This window comes from Leptinotarsa decemlineata, unplaced genomic scaffold (genome assembly GCF_025532065.1).
Source record: "Leptinotarsa decemlineata unplaced genomic scaffold, Ldec_3_MD MMD2_tig00000008_RagTag_RagTag, whole genome shotgun sequence".
Classification (NCBI taxonomy): Eukaryota; Metazoa; Arthropoda; class Insecta; order Coleoptera; family Chrysomelidae; genus Leptinotarsa; species Leptinotarsa decemlineata.
In genome coordinates this window covers 15,291,727-15,310,496 of record NW_027412537.1, presented here as the reverse complement: position 1 = coordinate 15,310,496, position 18,770 = coordinate 15,291,727, and the positions used below count along the sequence as shown (strand labels likewise).

Sequence of the window (18,770 nt, the reverse complement as noted above, 5' to 3'; positions counted from 1 at the left end):
GTATTACTGATGATCCACTTTAATAAAACAATAATAAAGATATGGCGAATGTTTCTTTGGAAAAATGACAGCAACAAAAATTTTGGAAAAATTCACAGAGGTTCTAACTGCAGAAAAATACATAATCGGCAAAACATCCAAATCCATTATTCAATCAAATATCATTTTGCATGAAATGAATCATGGTTACTACAGTAATGATGAAATATATCCTGTGTACATAAAAGTATTGGGTTTTGTTACATCAAATCTCTCATGAATTATTTGAAACACGAGCCCTGAGAAAAGTAGGTATTAAAGTAAACTTGTATCTATGACGTTGGTAAAACTGCATGTCACTGTCTCGAATAATAACAAATAGTTTATGATGGCCTTCCAAAGTATTGAGTTTTGTTAAATCAAATCTCTTATGAAGGTCAATGAGTTAGTCTAAAAGAGGATGAGAAAGACTAAAAATCTAAGATTCAGGTTAACCAATCTTCAAAAATAAATAGATCCCGTCATTTTTTGACAGACGAGTCCTGAGAAAAATAGGTATTAAAGTAAACTTGTATCCATGACGTTGGTAACACTGCATGTCATTGTCCTGAATAATAACAAATAAGTTTATGATGGCCTTCTGAAGTATTGAGTTTTGTTAAATCAAATCTCTTATGAAGGTCAACGAGTTAGTCTAAAAGAGGATGAGAAAGACTACAAATCTAAGATTCAGGTTAACCAATCTTCAAAAATTAAGAGATCCCGACATTTTCTGAAAGACGAGTCCTGAGAAAAGTAGGTATTAAAGTAAACTTGTATCCATGACGTTGGTAAAACTGCATGTCACTGTCCCGAATAATAACAAATAGTATATGATGGCCTTCCAAAATATTGAGTTTGTTAAATCAAGTCTCTTGTGAAGGTCAATGAGTTAGTCTAAAAGAGGATGAGAAATACTAAAAATCTAAGATTCAGGTTAACCAATCTTCAAAAATAAATAGATCCCGACATTTTTTGAAAGATGAGTCCTGAGAAAAGTAGGTTTTAAAGTAAACTTGTATCCATGACGTTGGTGACACTGTATGTCATTGTCCTGAATAATAACAAATAAGTTTATGATGGCCTTCTGAAGTATTGGGTTTTGTTAAATCAAATCTCTTATGAGTTTAAATGAGTTAGTCCAAAACAGGATGAGAAAGACAACAAATCTAAGATTCAGGTGGACCAATCTTTGAAATTAATAAGATCCTGACATTTTTTGAAACATGGGCCCTGAGAAAAGTAGGTATTAAAGTAAACTTGTATCCATGACGTTGGTAACACTGTATGTCATTGTCCTGAATAATAACAAATAAGTTTATGATGGCCTTCTGAAGTATTGGGTTTTGTTAAATCAAATCTATTATGAATTTAAATGAGTTAGTCCAAAACAGGATGAGAAAGACAACAAATCTAAGATTCAGGTGGACCAATCTTTGAAATTAATAAGATCCTGACATTTTTTGAAACATGGGCCCTGAGAAAAGTAGGCAATAAAGTAAACTTGTATCCATGACGTTGGTAACACTGTATGTCATGGTCCTGAATAATAACAAATATTTTTGATGACCTATTAAAGTATTAGGATTTGTTATTTCAAACCTCTTATGAACTCAAATGAGTTAGTCTATAAGAGGTAAGATGCACTACAACATTTTCTAGATTCATGTGGACCAATCCTAAAAAATAATAAAATACTGACATTTTTTTGAAACAATACTTTTGGAAACATTCAAGCCGTTTCATAAATATGGGAAGGAATTTGAGAATATTAACAAACTAAAGAATACTCATCAAGATAAGAACATTTTTCTTCCACTACCTGTTTCTACAGTAATGGAGCAATTGTATAACTGAATAACTGTTTTCAAAGACCAAAAGCAATTGAGAAAGTCTCCTGGCGAGAAGAAGCCTCTACAGTATTGAAGAGAAAGTTTTTGCCTATATTTTAGTGTTTATATTTCTAGGACATTAGCAGATATATTTCAATTCAATATTGTGTTAATGTTTTCTTCATTTTCAGCTCATATTTTATGATGTTCCTTTTTTTAATGAGTGTATACTATAGGAGTTATTGTATTGACACTATAAATTGTAATCTATCATTTTAAATAATAAAGATCATCTATCTATCTGTATAAATTTTTCTCCAACACAATCGACAGCGGTATCTTCAACATGTGAAATTCATTAAATTTATTTTACATTTATGCTTTTAATTAACCTATACTTTCTACCTTCATCTACTGAAAAACTCTTCACCACACCATAACAGAATACATTATTTTTTCTGGTGGAAGGTGATTAACCAGAAATTCCAATTCTACTTATTTTGTAGTGTTTCTGTACTTGCCATAAATGCAAAATAGTCAAATGAAGTACTCTACTCTACTCTAGAAGAATGTCAGTTATGTACTCACATGTGAGAGATTTCCTTCAGACAACTCTTTATCTTCTTCAATATTATATGGAAAATTGGAGTTTTCATCAGCATCAGGAAATAAAAAGTACAGTAACGACACAAGAACCGACTCTGAAATAGGAGGACTGCTTCGTTTATTTTTTGACAAAGATCGTCTAGCAGCCCGTGTGAGTAAAGCAGAAATAGTTGGTATGGCAGGCTCCGTTAAAACATCGAGGGGGTTATTCTCTACAGTGGGCGGTGTCACAAAATCTCCCAAGACATTGTAAACGGTGGAATGATTACCAAGGATATGCAAGAACTCGCAGAGGGCACCCTCCAGGAGGCAAGTTGGTTCTTTAGTCATTTTGACCATGCAGGACCATTTGTCCGCACTCGTGGCTACGAAATGGGTATGGTTTTCTTCATCCACAAGACTTCTCGAAGACCGATGGTTCCAAGTTGTTTTGAGAAACAAAGTATTCACCGGATCAACAGTTACTCCAAAAGGTAAGATGAAAACTGTTTCGATATCGAATGTGTCACCTGACATCTGGTCCTGCTTCCAGTAAAATCTCCCGAAATCCTGAAGAGCATAAGTATGTTGTAGAGACACAAGACTGTGCCAACCCATAGGCGGCATTAATTTCTCCTTGAACATCTGCATCAACCCTCCGAGATATCTGGAACGAAACGGCATGATCTTCAGGTGCGCCATTTCATAATTGATCCTAAATTCTTCGTTCTCGTATACACCCAGGTAACACCTCTGCCACTTTTCTCTGATTTGTACGAATATTGGTTTAGCACACTTCAAATTGTTGGCTACAATATAAGCGGAGCTCACTAGGATTTTTATTTTGCTCGGGCAGGTTATTTCGACAGTTCTGGGAGCCAATACTATATAGTCATTCACGCCGTACCAGGTATGCAGACAGGAGTGTTCAAAATCCAAGCTTTCGTGGTACAATTCGAAATCATGCTTGAAGGCCGAAGACAATTCCGGTGGTTTTTCACTGTCTTCTGTATGTCTTTCCGAGCTTTCTGAGTTTTCTGTAGTTTCTAAAGATTTCCTGATTGAGAGAAGACAAAACTCAACATCTACGAATCGCAGTTTTTGGGATCTAATGGTCCATGTATTCGGAGTTTCTTTTGGGGCATCAGTTTTAGAATCTTCATGTTTCCATTGGTTTATAATTTCCTCCATACGCGCCATAAATATTTCCCATTGCGAGGCTGTGGTGAAATCTTGATGGTAAAAATCGCTTTCGTCTATTTCCTCGTTCATTTTTGTTTGATTTCACAATTGACAACTGAGAAACAAAAACAGCTGTTTATGTTTTTGTCGCTTGAAATCAAATGCCTTCTGTCGGGATAAAAGCGACAACTGTAAATTAACTGGAATTCATGACAAACTTTCTGTTTCATAATTTATACAACAGGTGACAGCGTGAGTTTCATTATTTTAAACTGCCGCCAATAATGACAATATATAACAAAATGAGGAACAATGATATTTATTATATAACTAATAAGGAAGTAATGTTGCAGTGGCTTTATTTCAAATCTTGAACAAAAACTTTGTAGTGCCATCTATTATTGACAAAAGTATTGAAAGCACGACATTTAGGATGGTTGCTTGTATCACTAGAGGTAGTTAAAAATTTGACTATTAGATGGCACAGCATATACCAATATTCAAAAGAATCTGTGAATTTGTTTTTTTTTCTTAATTTGTTTCATCATTCGAAAAGAAGTGCAGTACTGTTTTCACACTTTTCTGGCACTTAAATTTATCAGGTTAGAATAATCAATTGATTCCTCATTCCAGAAAGCTGGATGAAACTGAAAAATTATAACATTTTTCACTGTACCTACTTTAGTTTTTTAGTGAATTATGCTCAGGACTTTATAATAAAATAGATAACTGCTGTATTGCCTCATTTCTCATACATCTATTGCTGATGCTTAATTGTTCAATTATCTCCAAGCAAAAATCTGGAGGCATCAAAACCAGAGAACAAGGAGGACATTGAAACATATCAGGTGAAGTAACGATAATAAAACGAATTGAATGTGAATAATGCAAAGGAGAAAATCTAAATTTATGACCTGTTGTTTCTTGGAGGAAGTGATTCTAAACTAGGTAGGTGGGTTATGGTTCGTATGCAACATGTTTCTCAGGACAAAAGTCTTTTTTTGTTAGGCAAACTTCTTCAACTCCATTTGTATAGCATCAATGAAGTTTATATTATTTACCTGACATATGGATTTCAAACAGAAATATAGTCGAAGAAAACACAATTTTACAATGGAAGAAATACCAACTTCTCAAAGATTTATGTATTCTCCGAAATTTCTGCAGGAATGTTATTCTACTAAAGAATTTGTTATCGACAATTTTAAAAATTATTTTTTTTTAATCCACCAAAAATATTGTAGCTTTAATAGGAGCGTCTCTAGGAGAAACAATCGGAGGCAAGTTGATCACTAAATTTTTTGACATATGATTTTTAAAATTTTGTTTCTAAAACAATGAACAACAGAGATTTCTGAACACTTCAAAGAATAAATAAAAAATAATAAAAATAAGTAAAAAATGTCTATCTTAGGAAATTGATAACTACCAAATTTTTTCGATCTACATTTTTAAAAATTCTGACATAAAAATTTAAATAATGCGGAGAAAGTTCCAATAAAAGCGTACGACCTTGAAAGTCCAACCTAAAGGTATGAAGATTCTTTTGAGATTTCCTCGAAATTTAATTTAATTGAACTTTGGTTCAATCACGTCTCAGCAAGTCTGGATGTTTTTAATAATGCCTACTTTGATATCTGCCTAAGGGCGTAAACATTGGAATCGTGTTGATGATTTTTGCAATATTATTGATGACTTCATGCGTCTGTTAACTTTCCTTAAAGTAATACATATTTCTTTTTCAATAATGAAATATACAGTATTTTGCGATGCGCACGGTATAATATTCATCAGCTATCTTGAAAAGGGAAAAACCATAAACAGCGACTATTACATTGCGTTATTGGAGAGTTTGAAAGACGAAATCGCGGAAAAACGGCCCCATTAGAAGAAAAAAAATTGCTTTTTCATTAATAGAATGTACGTGACACAAACCAATGACAAAATTGCATGAATTGGGCTTCAAATTGCTTCCGCATCCACCGTACTTTCCAGACCTGGCACCAGCGACTTTTTTCTGTACCCAGGCCTCAACATAACGCTAGCTAAAAAGCAATTCAGCTCCGATTACGAGGTACTCGTCGAAACTGAAGCATACTTTGGGCCTAAACACATATCGTACTATAAAAATGATATCGAAAAGTTGTATGACCGGTATAATCGTTGAATCGCCCTCAAAGACGACTATATTGAATAAAATATGTATAATATAAACACATGTATTAACACATATATGAATTTTCTACAAATATTCAAATTTATTATAGGTTTTCATTGATAAATTAACATTTATGAATAGATTTTTTATTTTTATTTTTTATTTTCATTAACGAATACGACAGTGATTACTGTGGTTGACTGTAAGACCGAGACAATATACTTATGGTATGAGAAATAAGATACATATATTATGTTTACGAATGAAAATCATTCATTTGTAGTTCTAATTCATCTTGTAGAAAGTTTATCGAAAGTTGTCCATCTCCGGACGCGAAATTAACATTGAAACCTCCTGCTAAAATTAGTGGCAACGTATGATAGTTTCCTCCTAATTCTTCATAGCCTAGACGACCGTAAATATGTGCTCGCACCTCTCTCTCTTGCACCTACAGTAATATACAAAACGTAACTCTCGTTGTATCTTCACTAACTTATACCTCCCACTCAACTTCCGTTCGCCTTGCTCGATCACATTTTTCGTAACGCTCTCGTCGCGCATTCTCCAACGTAGGTTAGTTCTAAAGCGAGTGAGTCCATTTGACCCTCCACCGCAACCCATAAGGGTTTATTGTGGCTCACATCTATTCACCCTCGACTAAATAAACCCAGCTTTCTTAACGAAGCTGATTAGTTTGACTGGTGAGTGATCTTTCAGGTAAGATGGTAAGAGTACGGCTCTGCCGAACTCTAAAAACCTGATTCGGTCCCCAGCGGGGCAGGCACAAAGTATATGCTCTGCTGTTTCATCATTCTCTGCATATGATAGTGATAGTGCATATGATAGTGCATATGATGGTGACCTGTAAGAAGGCCTGTCAGGCCTACTGTAGTCCAACATCTGTTTTGGTATCAAGCTTCGAATGATGAATAAACGAATTTGGAGTGAGCCAATCCTGGAAGATTCTGCCAGAAATCCATAAATCTTTTTGCCATCCAGGTGTTCAAAGTTGGTTTGGCAAAGCCCAAAGCGATGCCAATGACAGGTTCTGGTCCGATGAAGCTGTTTGCAGCACTCTTATTTGCAAGGGTGTCGGCAGCTTCGTTGCCTTCCAAGCCAGTATGGCCAGGAATCCAGACCAGAGACAATTTGTTGAGTCTTCCTATCGAGGAGAGTTTTTTTTGGCAACTTGCTACCAATTGAGACGTTGTTCCAGCGGCGGCTCGTCAGAGGAGGCAAGGGAGGCTTAGCCTACCCATAAAATTTGAGGCTATTCATCGCATTTTTTCTAAAAATGCTTGAGTATCATTATTTTATCATTAATTTTTAATATCAATACATAATATTCCCGAAAAAAAAACTATCACTCACTACGTAGTACGTACCACACTGTATCCTGCATCAACAAACCTCAAACGCACCGCCCACGAACGAATAACGAAGAAACCATCAACCCTAAATAATAAATGCCATACGTTGATACGTTGCAAGGGGGCCCAACCTCTGACCGCTTTAAAAACACAAACTCCGCGAGACCGATCCAGCCAGGGACATACGTCCCGATTTGTAATTTTAGTTGCAAAAATTATAGCGTTAGAGGAGGCTAGCCTCCAGTTGGTCTTCGTTACTGTACGACTGCGTTTGTTTTTGATTTAATTATTCGGACGGGGCGCTATGACGGATCGGAACTGAAAAATATTTCGGTAAGTCGTTTTAGTGTTTCTTCAATTCAACTTTCAAAATGCGGGATCCTCGCAGACTATATTGAACTTGAATGACCGCCGATTAAAAGTAGTTTGCGGGTGCCTTGTGAATTCACTTGAACAAACCAGATTCAACCTTACTTCCTACACCATCCTTCCTTTCCTGGTAAGACACGACATATAGTCTTTATGACTTAAGCATTTTTATTGACTTGTGTATGAGGTTGGATTCTTCCAATTCAATAGCGTAAATTTTCGTTAGAAATAGAGTCGCATAGGTTCCTAGGCAGGTTGATCTCTGTCTTGGGTCTGTGACTAAAAACACCTACATCAGATTTGAAAGGTGTTTTTAATCCATCTGTGAACCAACAACTATCTGCTCTTAATATTTCCTTCTCCCTTCCTTAAAGATCAGTTTTGGGCCCGACTCTATTTCTCATTTATATTAACGACCTCGCCAACTTAGATATCAATGGTGAAATTACTATTTTTGCAGATGATACATCGATTCTATGGCACAACAAAAGCTCTTCAGAGCTTAACTACCACATCAGCATAGATATAGAAAAAGTTAAGAATTGGTGTGATTCCAATTTTCTAACTTTCAATATAAGCAAAACAAATATCATAACATTCAAGGGCGACTTAGATGATGTTTATTTGGACAAGGAACAAATCTCCATTTCTACGGATAATAAACTTCTGGGACTTCTGATTGATAATAAATTGAAGTTTGGTAACCATATCACAAAACTAAGCAATCGATTAGCTTCAGGTTGCTTTGCGGTTCGTGTCGTTGCTAATGAGTTGAATTTGGGTATAGCGAAGAACGTATACTACGCACTAATAGAATCTCATCTTCGTTATGGAATCTGCTTCTGGGGCGCTTGTGCTCATTATTTATTTCAAAGAGTATTCTCTCTCCAAAAAAGGGCAATTAGATACCTATGTAGTTCTGATTACCATGAATCCTGTCGTCCCTTGTTTATGCAACATGGAGTTCTGACATTGGTTTGTATCTACACTTTGGAAATGGCTTGCCTCATGCACAAGAAATACCAAGCTATAATTACTTCTGAGTCAACCTATAACACTGGCTCCTCTCACTTGATCTCGCTTCCAATTCCATCCTCAACCTTAATTCGCAACTCTCTAATTTTTGAGGGCAAGAAAATTTTCAATCACCTTCCCCTAACCTTGCGTGTCATCAAAAGCGAAGTCAAGTTCAGAAAATCTGTAAAAATGCTCATAGTTGGGAGGGTCTACTATACCCTGGAAGAATACTTTCAGGATTCTTTTTGCTGAGATCTCTATCTTTGGCGGCGGTCATATAACGTATGCCTAATTCTTCATATATTTAGAGGTAGTCCTTGTAATTTCATGTACAAAATCTAAACATTTTTTCTTTTTGTTTTTCCGGCATGTTACTTTATTCATTTAATTGACACATAGTAGTTTTGTTGTTCAATGTTATTTGGCTTAGTGGTGTAAATCTTGTTGCTTTTGTATATGCAATTATGTCCGTTTATTGTAAGTGTGAATTTATGTGTATTTATGATCTCCTTGCTAACTGTATATTTGTGATGTTATTTATCATGGTGACTGTATGCTTTGTCATGAGAATTGTTATTCTTGGACATTAAAGTATATTTTGATTTGATTTGATTTTGGATCCAGTCCTCTCTACTCGGGAATAGTACTTTATAAGGCAGTTCGTAGTTGACAGTTGAAGACATAAAACCAGAGGTCATTCCCAGAATGCTGTGACTTCCAGTGTCAACCAACAGAGTGTTGCACTCTGCATTAAATTGATTTGTGCAAAGTGAACAAGTCTTTATGCCGTCCATCTAGCCTCTTTCTCTAGAAAAAAGTGAAGAGGAGGTAGATCTGGAACTTACTTCCACTTCAAAAAAACTTGTTTCTATGTTAGCTCAACTGTTAAATGATCAAATTCCAAGATCAAGTGAAACCTCACTAGTTCGTGAACATCCTGTTGCACTCGATATCACCCTGTGCTCTAATTTAATTAGTGTCCTGGGAAAATCAATGCGAAAAATAGTAGAACTGGCCTCCTCAGTTAATCGTCGTTGTATTTTCAATGGAAGAAATGTATTCGTGGGTTCTTGCAACACTTCTGATGACTTGCTGGGCCTCGGTAAGTAAAACGCATTTGCATTATAGTTATACGACCAGTTTTATGTTCGAAATTATGGTGAGGCAGCCCTATAAATTTAATTTCCAATTATCAAGATTAATTGCTGTTCGAAACAAAAGCAAATGATGTAGTTATATTTAGATGGCAGAATGTATTTAGAAATAAAAATAGATGCTAATATAAATGCTAATGTCAAACGCGTCGGGCAGGAGAAAAAAGCAAGCGATTTTTCTTGGCGATTTTCAATGAGGCGGCTCTTTCTGTATGTTGATTGTTTCATACGCCTATTATCATAAACGCCTGCTTCGCGGTATGAATGTGGGACAAAACAGCGGGTGGATTTACCGCTCAGCAATTTTTTTGAACTCCATTATGTATTCAATTGTCCTTTTAGAAAGTCAAGTTATGATGAACCGGTCAAGCATGTTGAAGATAGGAACTAATCATTTTAGGACAACCAAGAAAACAAATGGACATCCATTGGATGTCAATTGAACATCCGAAATGGACTTTATGGATATTCAGTGGATGGCCTTTGACACTGAACAAGGAATGTCCACTGAATATTCTATGGATATCAATAGGACACCAGTTTCAACAGCCGATGGATATTTATTTTTGAGCGCTGAGGGGCTCAATTTGGCGATAAATTGTACAACGAAGTGACAAATATTGGACTAAAACTTTTGACAACATAAACTTTATAGACGTACTGTTTGAACCATATGTGGATATTAAATGGACTTCTAGTATCTTAAATACTTATTCATATCACCATTGCCAGCTGTTACTATTCATTTGCTATTATTATTAGATCAATGCCTTGTTGTTTATCCCAACACCAAACCGTTATTTTCAAGACCTCGACACGTGTTTCAATCACCAAGTGAACATCATCAAGAGGAAGATTACAATCTCGAAACGTTTCAACTACAACTGCGGCAGTCATCTTCAATGGCGTGGTCGAAGTACTATTCTTAACGTATCAACCTATCAACATATCTTGACGTAATCTGTTGATACGTATGACGTATTTCTCATTATTGAATAGACATCTGATATTGATTTCATAAACTACACCTCTTATATTGAGACGGAGAATAAGCACTTCCGAATTATCCCATACAAAACCTACTAATATCGTACTTCCGGTGAGATGATTAATTCTCATCTAGTTCAAACTACTTGAAAAAAGCAGATCCAGTGATTGCTTCAATCATGAAATGCTGCACTTATTCTTTTCATCTTTAGTCAGTTTTTTATTTTTGCTGAAAACCAGCCAGAAATTTGGTCAACTGTTCCTCCAATTTTGATGGGTAGAACAAGATCTAGGACAGAGCCTTGAGGTACTCCCATATTGTTCGATATTATTTCTCTCATTGTCATTTCCATTTGTATTTTAAATCAATATGTCGTGAGAGAAATATGGAAAACGAAATGGTGTAATTAAAAGTTCATATCAAAGTAGTTGTTTACTGTTTGTGTTTGAAATTTACATCTTTGGTCTTATACATCTTTGTAAAGAGTTTTTTTTTTGGAATTATTTGCTTTCTTCCGTTATGTGGAAGATTACAAAATTTTTTGTGTGAAGATGGAGAAGTGGAAAGTCAAAACCTTCGTTTCCCATAGAAGTGAAGTTTTGATGTTGCTTCAACTAGTTTAAAATCACGGGGAGTGTAGTCTATTCATTCCCAATTGGAACGGCAATAAAAATAAGAGTACAGTCATAAACATTTCTTGCCTGTGGCCCCTAGTCGCCCAGATAGTTAGTAAATGTGCTATCAAATGTAGTTGAGGAATGAAGCCTCGGCTAGCTGGACTGGCTGAATACTAATTTTTTGTCCGTTTCACAATATTTCTTTATAAGTGCCGTGTGTTCGTAGGGTTAGGTGAGGTAGTGAGTGGTTTTGCAAACCGATTTTTGAAAACTTTTTCTAGAGATCAATTACCCTAACACCAAACTGATATTTTTGCACTCGACGCGCGTTTCGTGAACAAGGTTAGCATCTTCAGGAAAAGCAAATTGATACTGAATCTAAAGACAAAAACAATAAGGACAAAACTTTGGTGTCGGATAGATCAGGAGTATATAAGCTGACTTGTGGCTCTTGTCCAAAACTGTATATTGGCTAAACAGGAAGAACATCTTTCCAACGAATTAAAGAACATAGGAGTAGTTTTGTAAATAGAAAGACCAATTCCACATTTGCAAACCATTTTTTAGCAGAAGGACATGAGTTCAATCATGAGTACGAGGTGTTACATTTAGAAGAAAAGAGTTTGAAACTTAATCTTCTAGAATGTTTAGAAATCAATAGATTCAGGAATTCGGGTAATTTACTGAATGATCAATTAGAACTCAATAACTCTCCGTTACTGAATATATTTTTTCAAATGTGAAAATGGAACATAAGTGCAGGTAATTTAATTTGTTAGAAACTCAGGTAAAATATCAGCTACTTAAAATTCAGGTACTTCGTTTACAGGTACTTTGATTTCAGGTACTCCATAAACTATATATATATTTAGTATTGAATGTGTAGAATTAGTTGAAAGACACGCCAGATGAAGCCATTGTATGGCGAAACACGTGTTGCGTTTTTGTAAAACAATTTAGTGAAAATCTCACAATAAAGTGTTTTTGGAATACGTTAGTTATGGATTTTCATCAAGTATCGGCCGATTCCATCATATATCTAAAGACAAGGGTTAGCTGTTTATTTACCTAAAGTTTTTTGGTCCGATGTGGACTTTGTTTGTTAAATTATGATTATCCTGATTGATTTTTTGGTAATTAACTAGTGGAACAACTACCTGCAAATTAATCTGTCAACAATAGATTAAAAAGCGGCTATGTATGTCTGCCACATACTTCTTTAACCTTTATAATACCTTCCATTTTTTCTATTCCCTCTTATCGAAATCACCAGACAATTTGAATTTCGTTCCGCCATTTTCACAGCTTCTGTTCCCATTTCTTTTTCTTACTTATTTTTCTCGAATATCCATTTTTAGTGAATATTTTTTCTGCATTTGTATAAGCATTTGCTGCCTACCAGTTTTTTCTGTAATTTTTTTTCAAAACTCATCAAAAATCAAAATTTTTCAGTCTTCTGAATACAAAGTCACAGATCGAATATACTTTGATGTTCGAAAAGATAACCAAATGCTGGGAAGGATCATACTGGGGTTGTTTGGAGAAGTAGCACCAGATACATGTGAGAACTTCAAAACCATAGCTCTGAAAGGAATCAGTGGAAGATCATATGTGGGCACCAAGTTTCATACGGCCATATCAAGAGTGATGATCCAAGGTGGGAAGCTTTTTACATATATAGTAGTATTCACATTTATTCTAGCTCTTCTAGAAGTTGTGTTACGAGAAAACGTAATGACAAATACACTAAGTCAAAACCATATAGCTATGACCAGCTATGCCCCTCTTGAGCAAATCTGGATCACCGTTGACGTCACTCAACAATTCCTGAGCGATGCTCATGTGACAGTTTTTTGGGTCAAAATTGAGCAATTTTGGAACGAACTTCTCTGTGACACGCTTCATGGCAAAAATTTACGAAAAAATCACATGACATGAGCCAAACAATATGCCAATATCCTCCATTGTGATTTTCCTAAATGTCTTAACATTTTCATTGGTTCTTGATGTACTGGGCCATACAATCACCATATGCCACTGTCAACATTTCAAGTGTTTTTGAGTACTCAACTCCATTTTGACACAAAATATGATGCAAATTCGACTATTCCCAAACATTCTACAACATTTTAGAACTTTTCGGGTTGCCGGAATATTTTGGAATATTATGGATTGCTGTCAAATAATCTAGAGTATTCCGGACTATTCTACAAACGTTCAGCCCACATATCTTCAAAAGCATGCCTCACATTCTACACTGATTTGGAATGTTTCCTGATGTTAGGCAAACGTTTCAGCTCTTTCTGAACATTTCACAACATTCCAAAATGATGCGTGGTGTTTTGGAATGTTCTCTTATAGTATTGTAACAAATCTGAAGCAGCCCCTGATCGATATGTCGGCCAGCGAACAAACACATGACTTCACTAGTCTCTCTGCGCGAACAAATAAGTTTTATAGTCAATTACACCGCAATACAAAGATTGTCCACCGGGCGCCCACATATTTATTTCACAAATCCCACTTCTGACACCAGTTGTAACAAATTAAAGAATTAACTGTCTTAAACAAATTTATTTCTAACATTATTTCACTATCACAAACTAATTTATTCACAACACTTAACACTTAATTTATTTCCACTATTTGAATTGTTGTTGTTTAACCGCTCGATTCACTTTTTGAACTCAACTGCCCTCTTGGGACGAGAAGCCGGCCTTGTATATCGGTAACGATCGTTCTAGAATTCTGTAGTAGTTTCGGTACTCAACTAGAGTTTAACCGGCGGTTGCCGACTGCATTCCTTTTGCGGTGATGTCATGTGTTTGTTCGCTGGCCGACATATCGGTCAGGGGTGGCTTCAGATTTGTCACAACAGTATCTACTAGAGGACGAAACTTGCAGCCATTTTATTTTCGAGAGCACGCGCTTCTGATACCGAAGCTTTATTCATTGATGGGAGATAGAGAGCTCCCATACCATATAAACTCTCTTAATTGTACTGGTATACATTTCTGAATTTTAGCGGCATGCACATTATACACTCGATTGCGACTTTACCAGATCATATATATCTACATATTTTTTGTCATAGTGTTTCCTTCATTTGTTGATTAATGATAATCGAGGCTCCGCAAGGCAGTCAGTAGCAAATTCGAAGCTCTGAAATCGACCGCCGAACAAAATTCATCTTATGTCTTCTACTGTAGCTTTCGTTGTAAGGCAACTAGATATACTTCTCTCTGGTATCTGTAGAGTAGAGAGGCCACATGTGACCCATTGTACATCCTCCAGAGGAGTTATTCTCCTAGGTCACTAGGACACATCTCCTTTATGTTGGCAGGTGTAGGCCAAGACTTGCCGACACACACTCTCTTTGGCAAACGTGAGCTCCGCGAAGGTTTTGGAGGGTGCAGCGATATTACTGTCGTTGCGCAGTGTCTTCAACCTTCTTGGGGTTCCCTCCGTGGAGGTGCACAAGTGTGGAAGCTTTGCTGCAGGGGCAGCCGGTTTCTTGCCTTTGTTCAAGGTGGAGCTCTTGGCGCTCGCCGCAAGAATTATCCTTGCTGTTGGAGGTGATATGCTATGTCCAGCCTCATTCTAAGCGGTAGATTAGGGTGGACATTTCTGTTCATCCCCAGCCACCGTCTTAGCCTCGGGATTGGTTTTTGTTTTTTCTGTTGTTTAATTCATGTGTGTCATTCAGCTGTCGGCACGATTACTTACACCTTAGCTTGGGTGCCATGTTTTGCAAAGGCTTTTGGGGAGTTTTAGTTTCCCTCACCTACTTACTTCTGCCACTGACCAGGAGTTCGGCGACCACGTCCGGACCACATTGGCTTCCCGGACAGGGCCTCCAGCCCCCTGACCGTTCCCCCATCCGCCACCTGGGGACGTGCCTGATAGGCAGCCCAATCCACGGGAACTAGATATACGTGTGATCCAGCCGCAAGTGATCACCGTGTGGAGGATTGTCTATCTTTGATATTTGATGATTTAGCCTTTTGTCGATCTCTTAGATGGAGTTTTCGTTGGAGGAGACTCCATTATCTTGTCTTTTTTGGGACAGTTGAGTGGTACCGCCTAGCACCACTGATGAGACCCCTGTGGTTTGAAATAGCGCTGTCTGGTATTGGATCCTGAGTACATCTGGAGCAATATTGATTATTAGAATATCTGAAGATCTATTGACGAGAGGAAATTCAGTATAAACTGCTGTATCTTTATTCTGTAACACGAAATGTGGACATTGATTATTCTAATGGTGTATTTTCAGGAGGTGACATTGTTAACAATGACGGAACTGGATCCGTCAGTATTTATGGAGATTACTTCAAAGATGAGAATTTTACTATCAAACACGACTCCCCTGGACTTCTGGTTATGGCAAATAAAGGTAGGAGTATTGATTTGAAACACTGTTAACTTAAGTCCCATAATTAAATTAAATTAAATATTAAATATTTGAAAATGCCTATTCAAGGAGGCTGAATTCTCTCTTGAAGCTATTCAATGATCGACAACCCGCATGAATTCCAAAAAACAAATCTACAAGCAGTTCCATCCACTCCTTTCTGACTGACTTGGTAAGGATCTTTTGTGATCTCTGCGGTGCTTCTGACTGCATCAACCATACCACCCTCATAACTAGTTTAATCAAAATTGTTGTTAAAAGACTTGCCCTGGAATGGATTAAATTTTATCAGCACTCACGTTGTCACTACATTAGTATTCCAGAGGTAACTGAGAAAACAGTGACCACCTGTAATTCGAATAATCTTGACACCAGTGTAGTTGTTCCTCAAGGATCAGTAGTGGGCCCAATATTGTTCCTATTATATATAAATGACATTGTTTGGAGCGAACCCATCCACACATTAGATATTGTATGCGGATGATACGTGAAGTTCTTTCTGAACTCTATGACTGGTTCTGCATGAATTCATTGCATCTAAATGCAGAAAAAAACTCAGTCAATAGATTTTCATGAAAGGCAAAAACAAGTGCCCACCATTCATGTAAATAACGTATTTAAAAACACTTTATTGCGAGATATTTTACTAAATAGTTTTACAAAAACGCAACACGTGTTTCGCCATACATAGGCTTCTTCGGGCGTGCATGTCTTTACTGTAAATACTATTTACATTGTGTGTTCTATTCTTCTTAAACATTTTTCGAATTCACTTTTTCCAAAAAAAATAATGAATATAAAACTGTTTCTGGTTTCTCAGGGCCAAACACAAATGGTTGTCAATTTTTCATTACTACTATGGCTACCCCGTGGTTAGATGGAAAAAACGTCATTTTTGGAAAGGTATAAAGAACAATCTAGATGTGGTAATTTCTAGAACTTTTTCTAGGAACTGTTTCTTTTTCTAAAACTATTCTCATTTTCAGGTACTCAAAGGAGAAGAAATTGTTCACAAAATTGAGCATATGAAAACGGACGTCAACGATAAGCTACTTAGCAATGTTTACATTTCTGAAGTAGGAATAATTGAAACAGTACCCTTCTCTGAACCATCAAAAAATTATGAGTATGTAATATCCTTCTGCATCACCAATGGATTGAAATTCCTGCAATGGATTCAAATAACAATTTATTGTGACGTTTTTAATGAGCAGTTTACAAAACCGCTCCACGTGTTTCGCTACAATGGCTTCCTTAGACGCGTTCATGTTGAATGTTGCTCAATTTTTGTGTGAATTTTAAACTTATAAATCAAAGAGTATTTTTTATATTACACTTGAACGATACTTGATTGAAATCTAATATAACTCATTCAAATAATACTTTGTGATATGGTTTTTGTGCATATTTATATTTCACAAGATAGATAATGGAACACGTGTCACGATTTTGTAAACTATGTAGAGTTCACCATCGTAGCTTCATGACGCGCTTAAAAAGAGGGTTGGAAATGAACCTATCTTTCTTTTTGCAACATGGCAGTTGAATGTTGATGGAAACAGTTTCATCCCCTTTCAAGCAGATCAAATCTGTCGATATGAACAAATTTTATGCATTTAAACACTGCATGATTAGGTACTGATAATGTGACTTTTTTTCAGATTGACATTCTGGGCATGGATAAGGGCGGGATGGTTTCCTTTGAGCTTCTCATTTGCAATTATGGGATTCTTCCAGTATCTCATGGTACAACTCAACAAACTTAGTTCATTTCAGTGAATTAGGTGGGAAAAATATGAATCAATGTTCATTTGGTTGAATATGTCACCTTTATTTAATTATTATTCGATATTCTGGATTTCTATTTGAATTTACTTTCTTGAAACAGTTGATTTTTTGAAATATAGTATTATGAAACCGTTTATTATTCTACAATGTTTTGACTATGTACTTCACCTTTTACTTTAGCAATCAGTTTTTAGTAACTAAAGAATATCTAGCCCAATAAATTATTTCTATTTTCCTCAACATTAGAATTTCTTCATCATTTTTCAGTAATCATATTCTGTTCTATTTGCTCTTAATCCTTGACTTCCTTATCGAAAACACTTCGAGCTATGTGTGGGAATAAGTCATAAATACCTGCCTTAGGTGTGTTCATAATATTGTAACATTTAATTTTTCCACTATTCATTTTAAACTGGAGCAATCTGAACATGAAGAAAACCTTTTTTTGTCAATGTTGAGTTGTAGATAGTAACAAACAAATTATTTTCTCAGATGTAGGATTCCTCTGAGCATTCCACTGCTGTGCTCCACAAATCACAGCCAAAATTCTGACAGGCGGAATTCATCTTGATTTTATTCAGGTTGGAAAAATTCTGACAGCTATTTGAATTCCATATTAATTGTTTTTGTTCATATTTTCTATTTCACGGTTAGGTGAACTGTGACTATGTCAAGTATTCTTCTTCTTTTATTCGGTCATGATGATTACCGTGAAGTGAGGTACAAACAAGGGTATTTACCCACGTTCGCTAGGATCGGTAGGCGCCCTCTGTGTGAATGTTGTAACATTGCCTGGGTTCTGAACTCAAACCGATTCTGTGTGTGAAAAATGAAATTTTGAAGAGTCCCTTTTCTGTGCCTGGCTTTACATGTAGAACACGTAGTGGTAATTTAATTAGGAATTTTGATAATCACAAAGCAGAGAATATTCCAACTGTGAAGAGTTCTGCCAGGCAAATAAAAAAAAATTCAAACGAATTCAAAATCAAGCTTGTAGTAGAGTTCTTACCTGAATGAAATTACAATCAAGATTATGGTTGAAGTTATTAGTAAGAGATAGAATATCGGAGCACCAGGATCCTACATAACTTATATTATGGAATGTGCTCTATGATGATCTACTTGAAATGCAACAATCAACAGGAGTTCGCAGATGACATTGATGTTGTCGTGGTTGCCGAAGGTGAAGAAAATCTGGCTAATACAGCAAATATAGCTCATGGCTAGATATAGTACCAGATAAAACAGAGGCTGTCCTCATTACGGCTCCAACTACCT

At 36.1% G+C, this 18,770-nt stretch overlaps 2 protein-coding genes across 2 annotated transcripts in view; one reads left to right on the top strand and one right to left on the bottom strand.

Moving 5' to 3' along the window:
- Positions 1-3,768, bottom strand: part of Rab3GAP1 (RAB3 GTPase activating protein subunit 1) — a 92,839-nt gene extending 89,071 nt beyond the window's left edge. Inside the window, exon 1 of the mRNA XM_074171138.1 lies at positions 2,439-3,768. Coding sequence (XP_074027239.1) covers positions 2,439-3,707 — 1,269 coding nt within the window. The 5' untranslated portion in view covers positions 3,708-3,768. The remainder of the gene's footprint in view (positions 1-2,438) is intronic.
- A 5,399-nt stretch (positions 3,769-9,167) lies between these two features.
- On the top strand, positions 9,168-17,626 carry LOC111514019 (uncharacterized). Its single transcript, XM_023170248.2, has 6 exons — positions 9,168-9,633; positions 12,743-12,947; positions 15,567-15,686; positions 16,525-16,607; positions 16,691-16,830; positions 17,366-17,626. The coding sequence occupies exons 1-6, from the start codon at positions 9,577-9,579 to the stop codon at positions 17,481-17,483; spliced, it is 723 nt and encodes a 240-aa protein (XP_023026016.2). The 5' UTR covers positions 9,168-9,576; the 3' UTR covers positions 17,484-17,626.
- Positions 17,627-18,770: the final 1,144 nt, after the last annotated feature.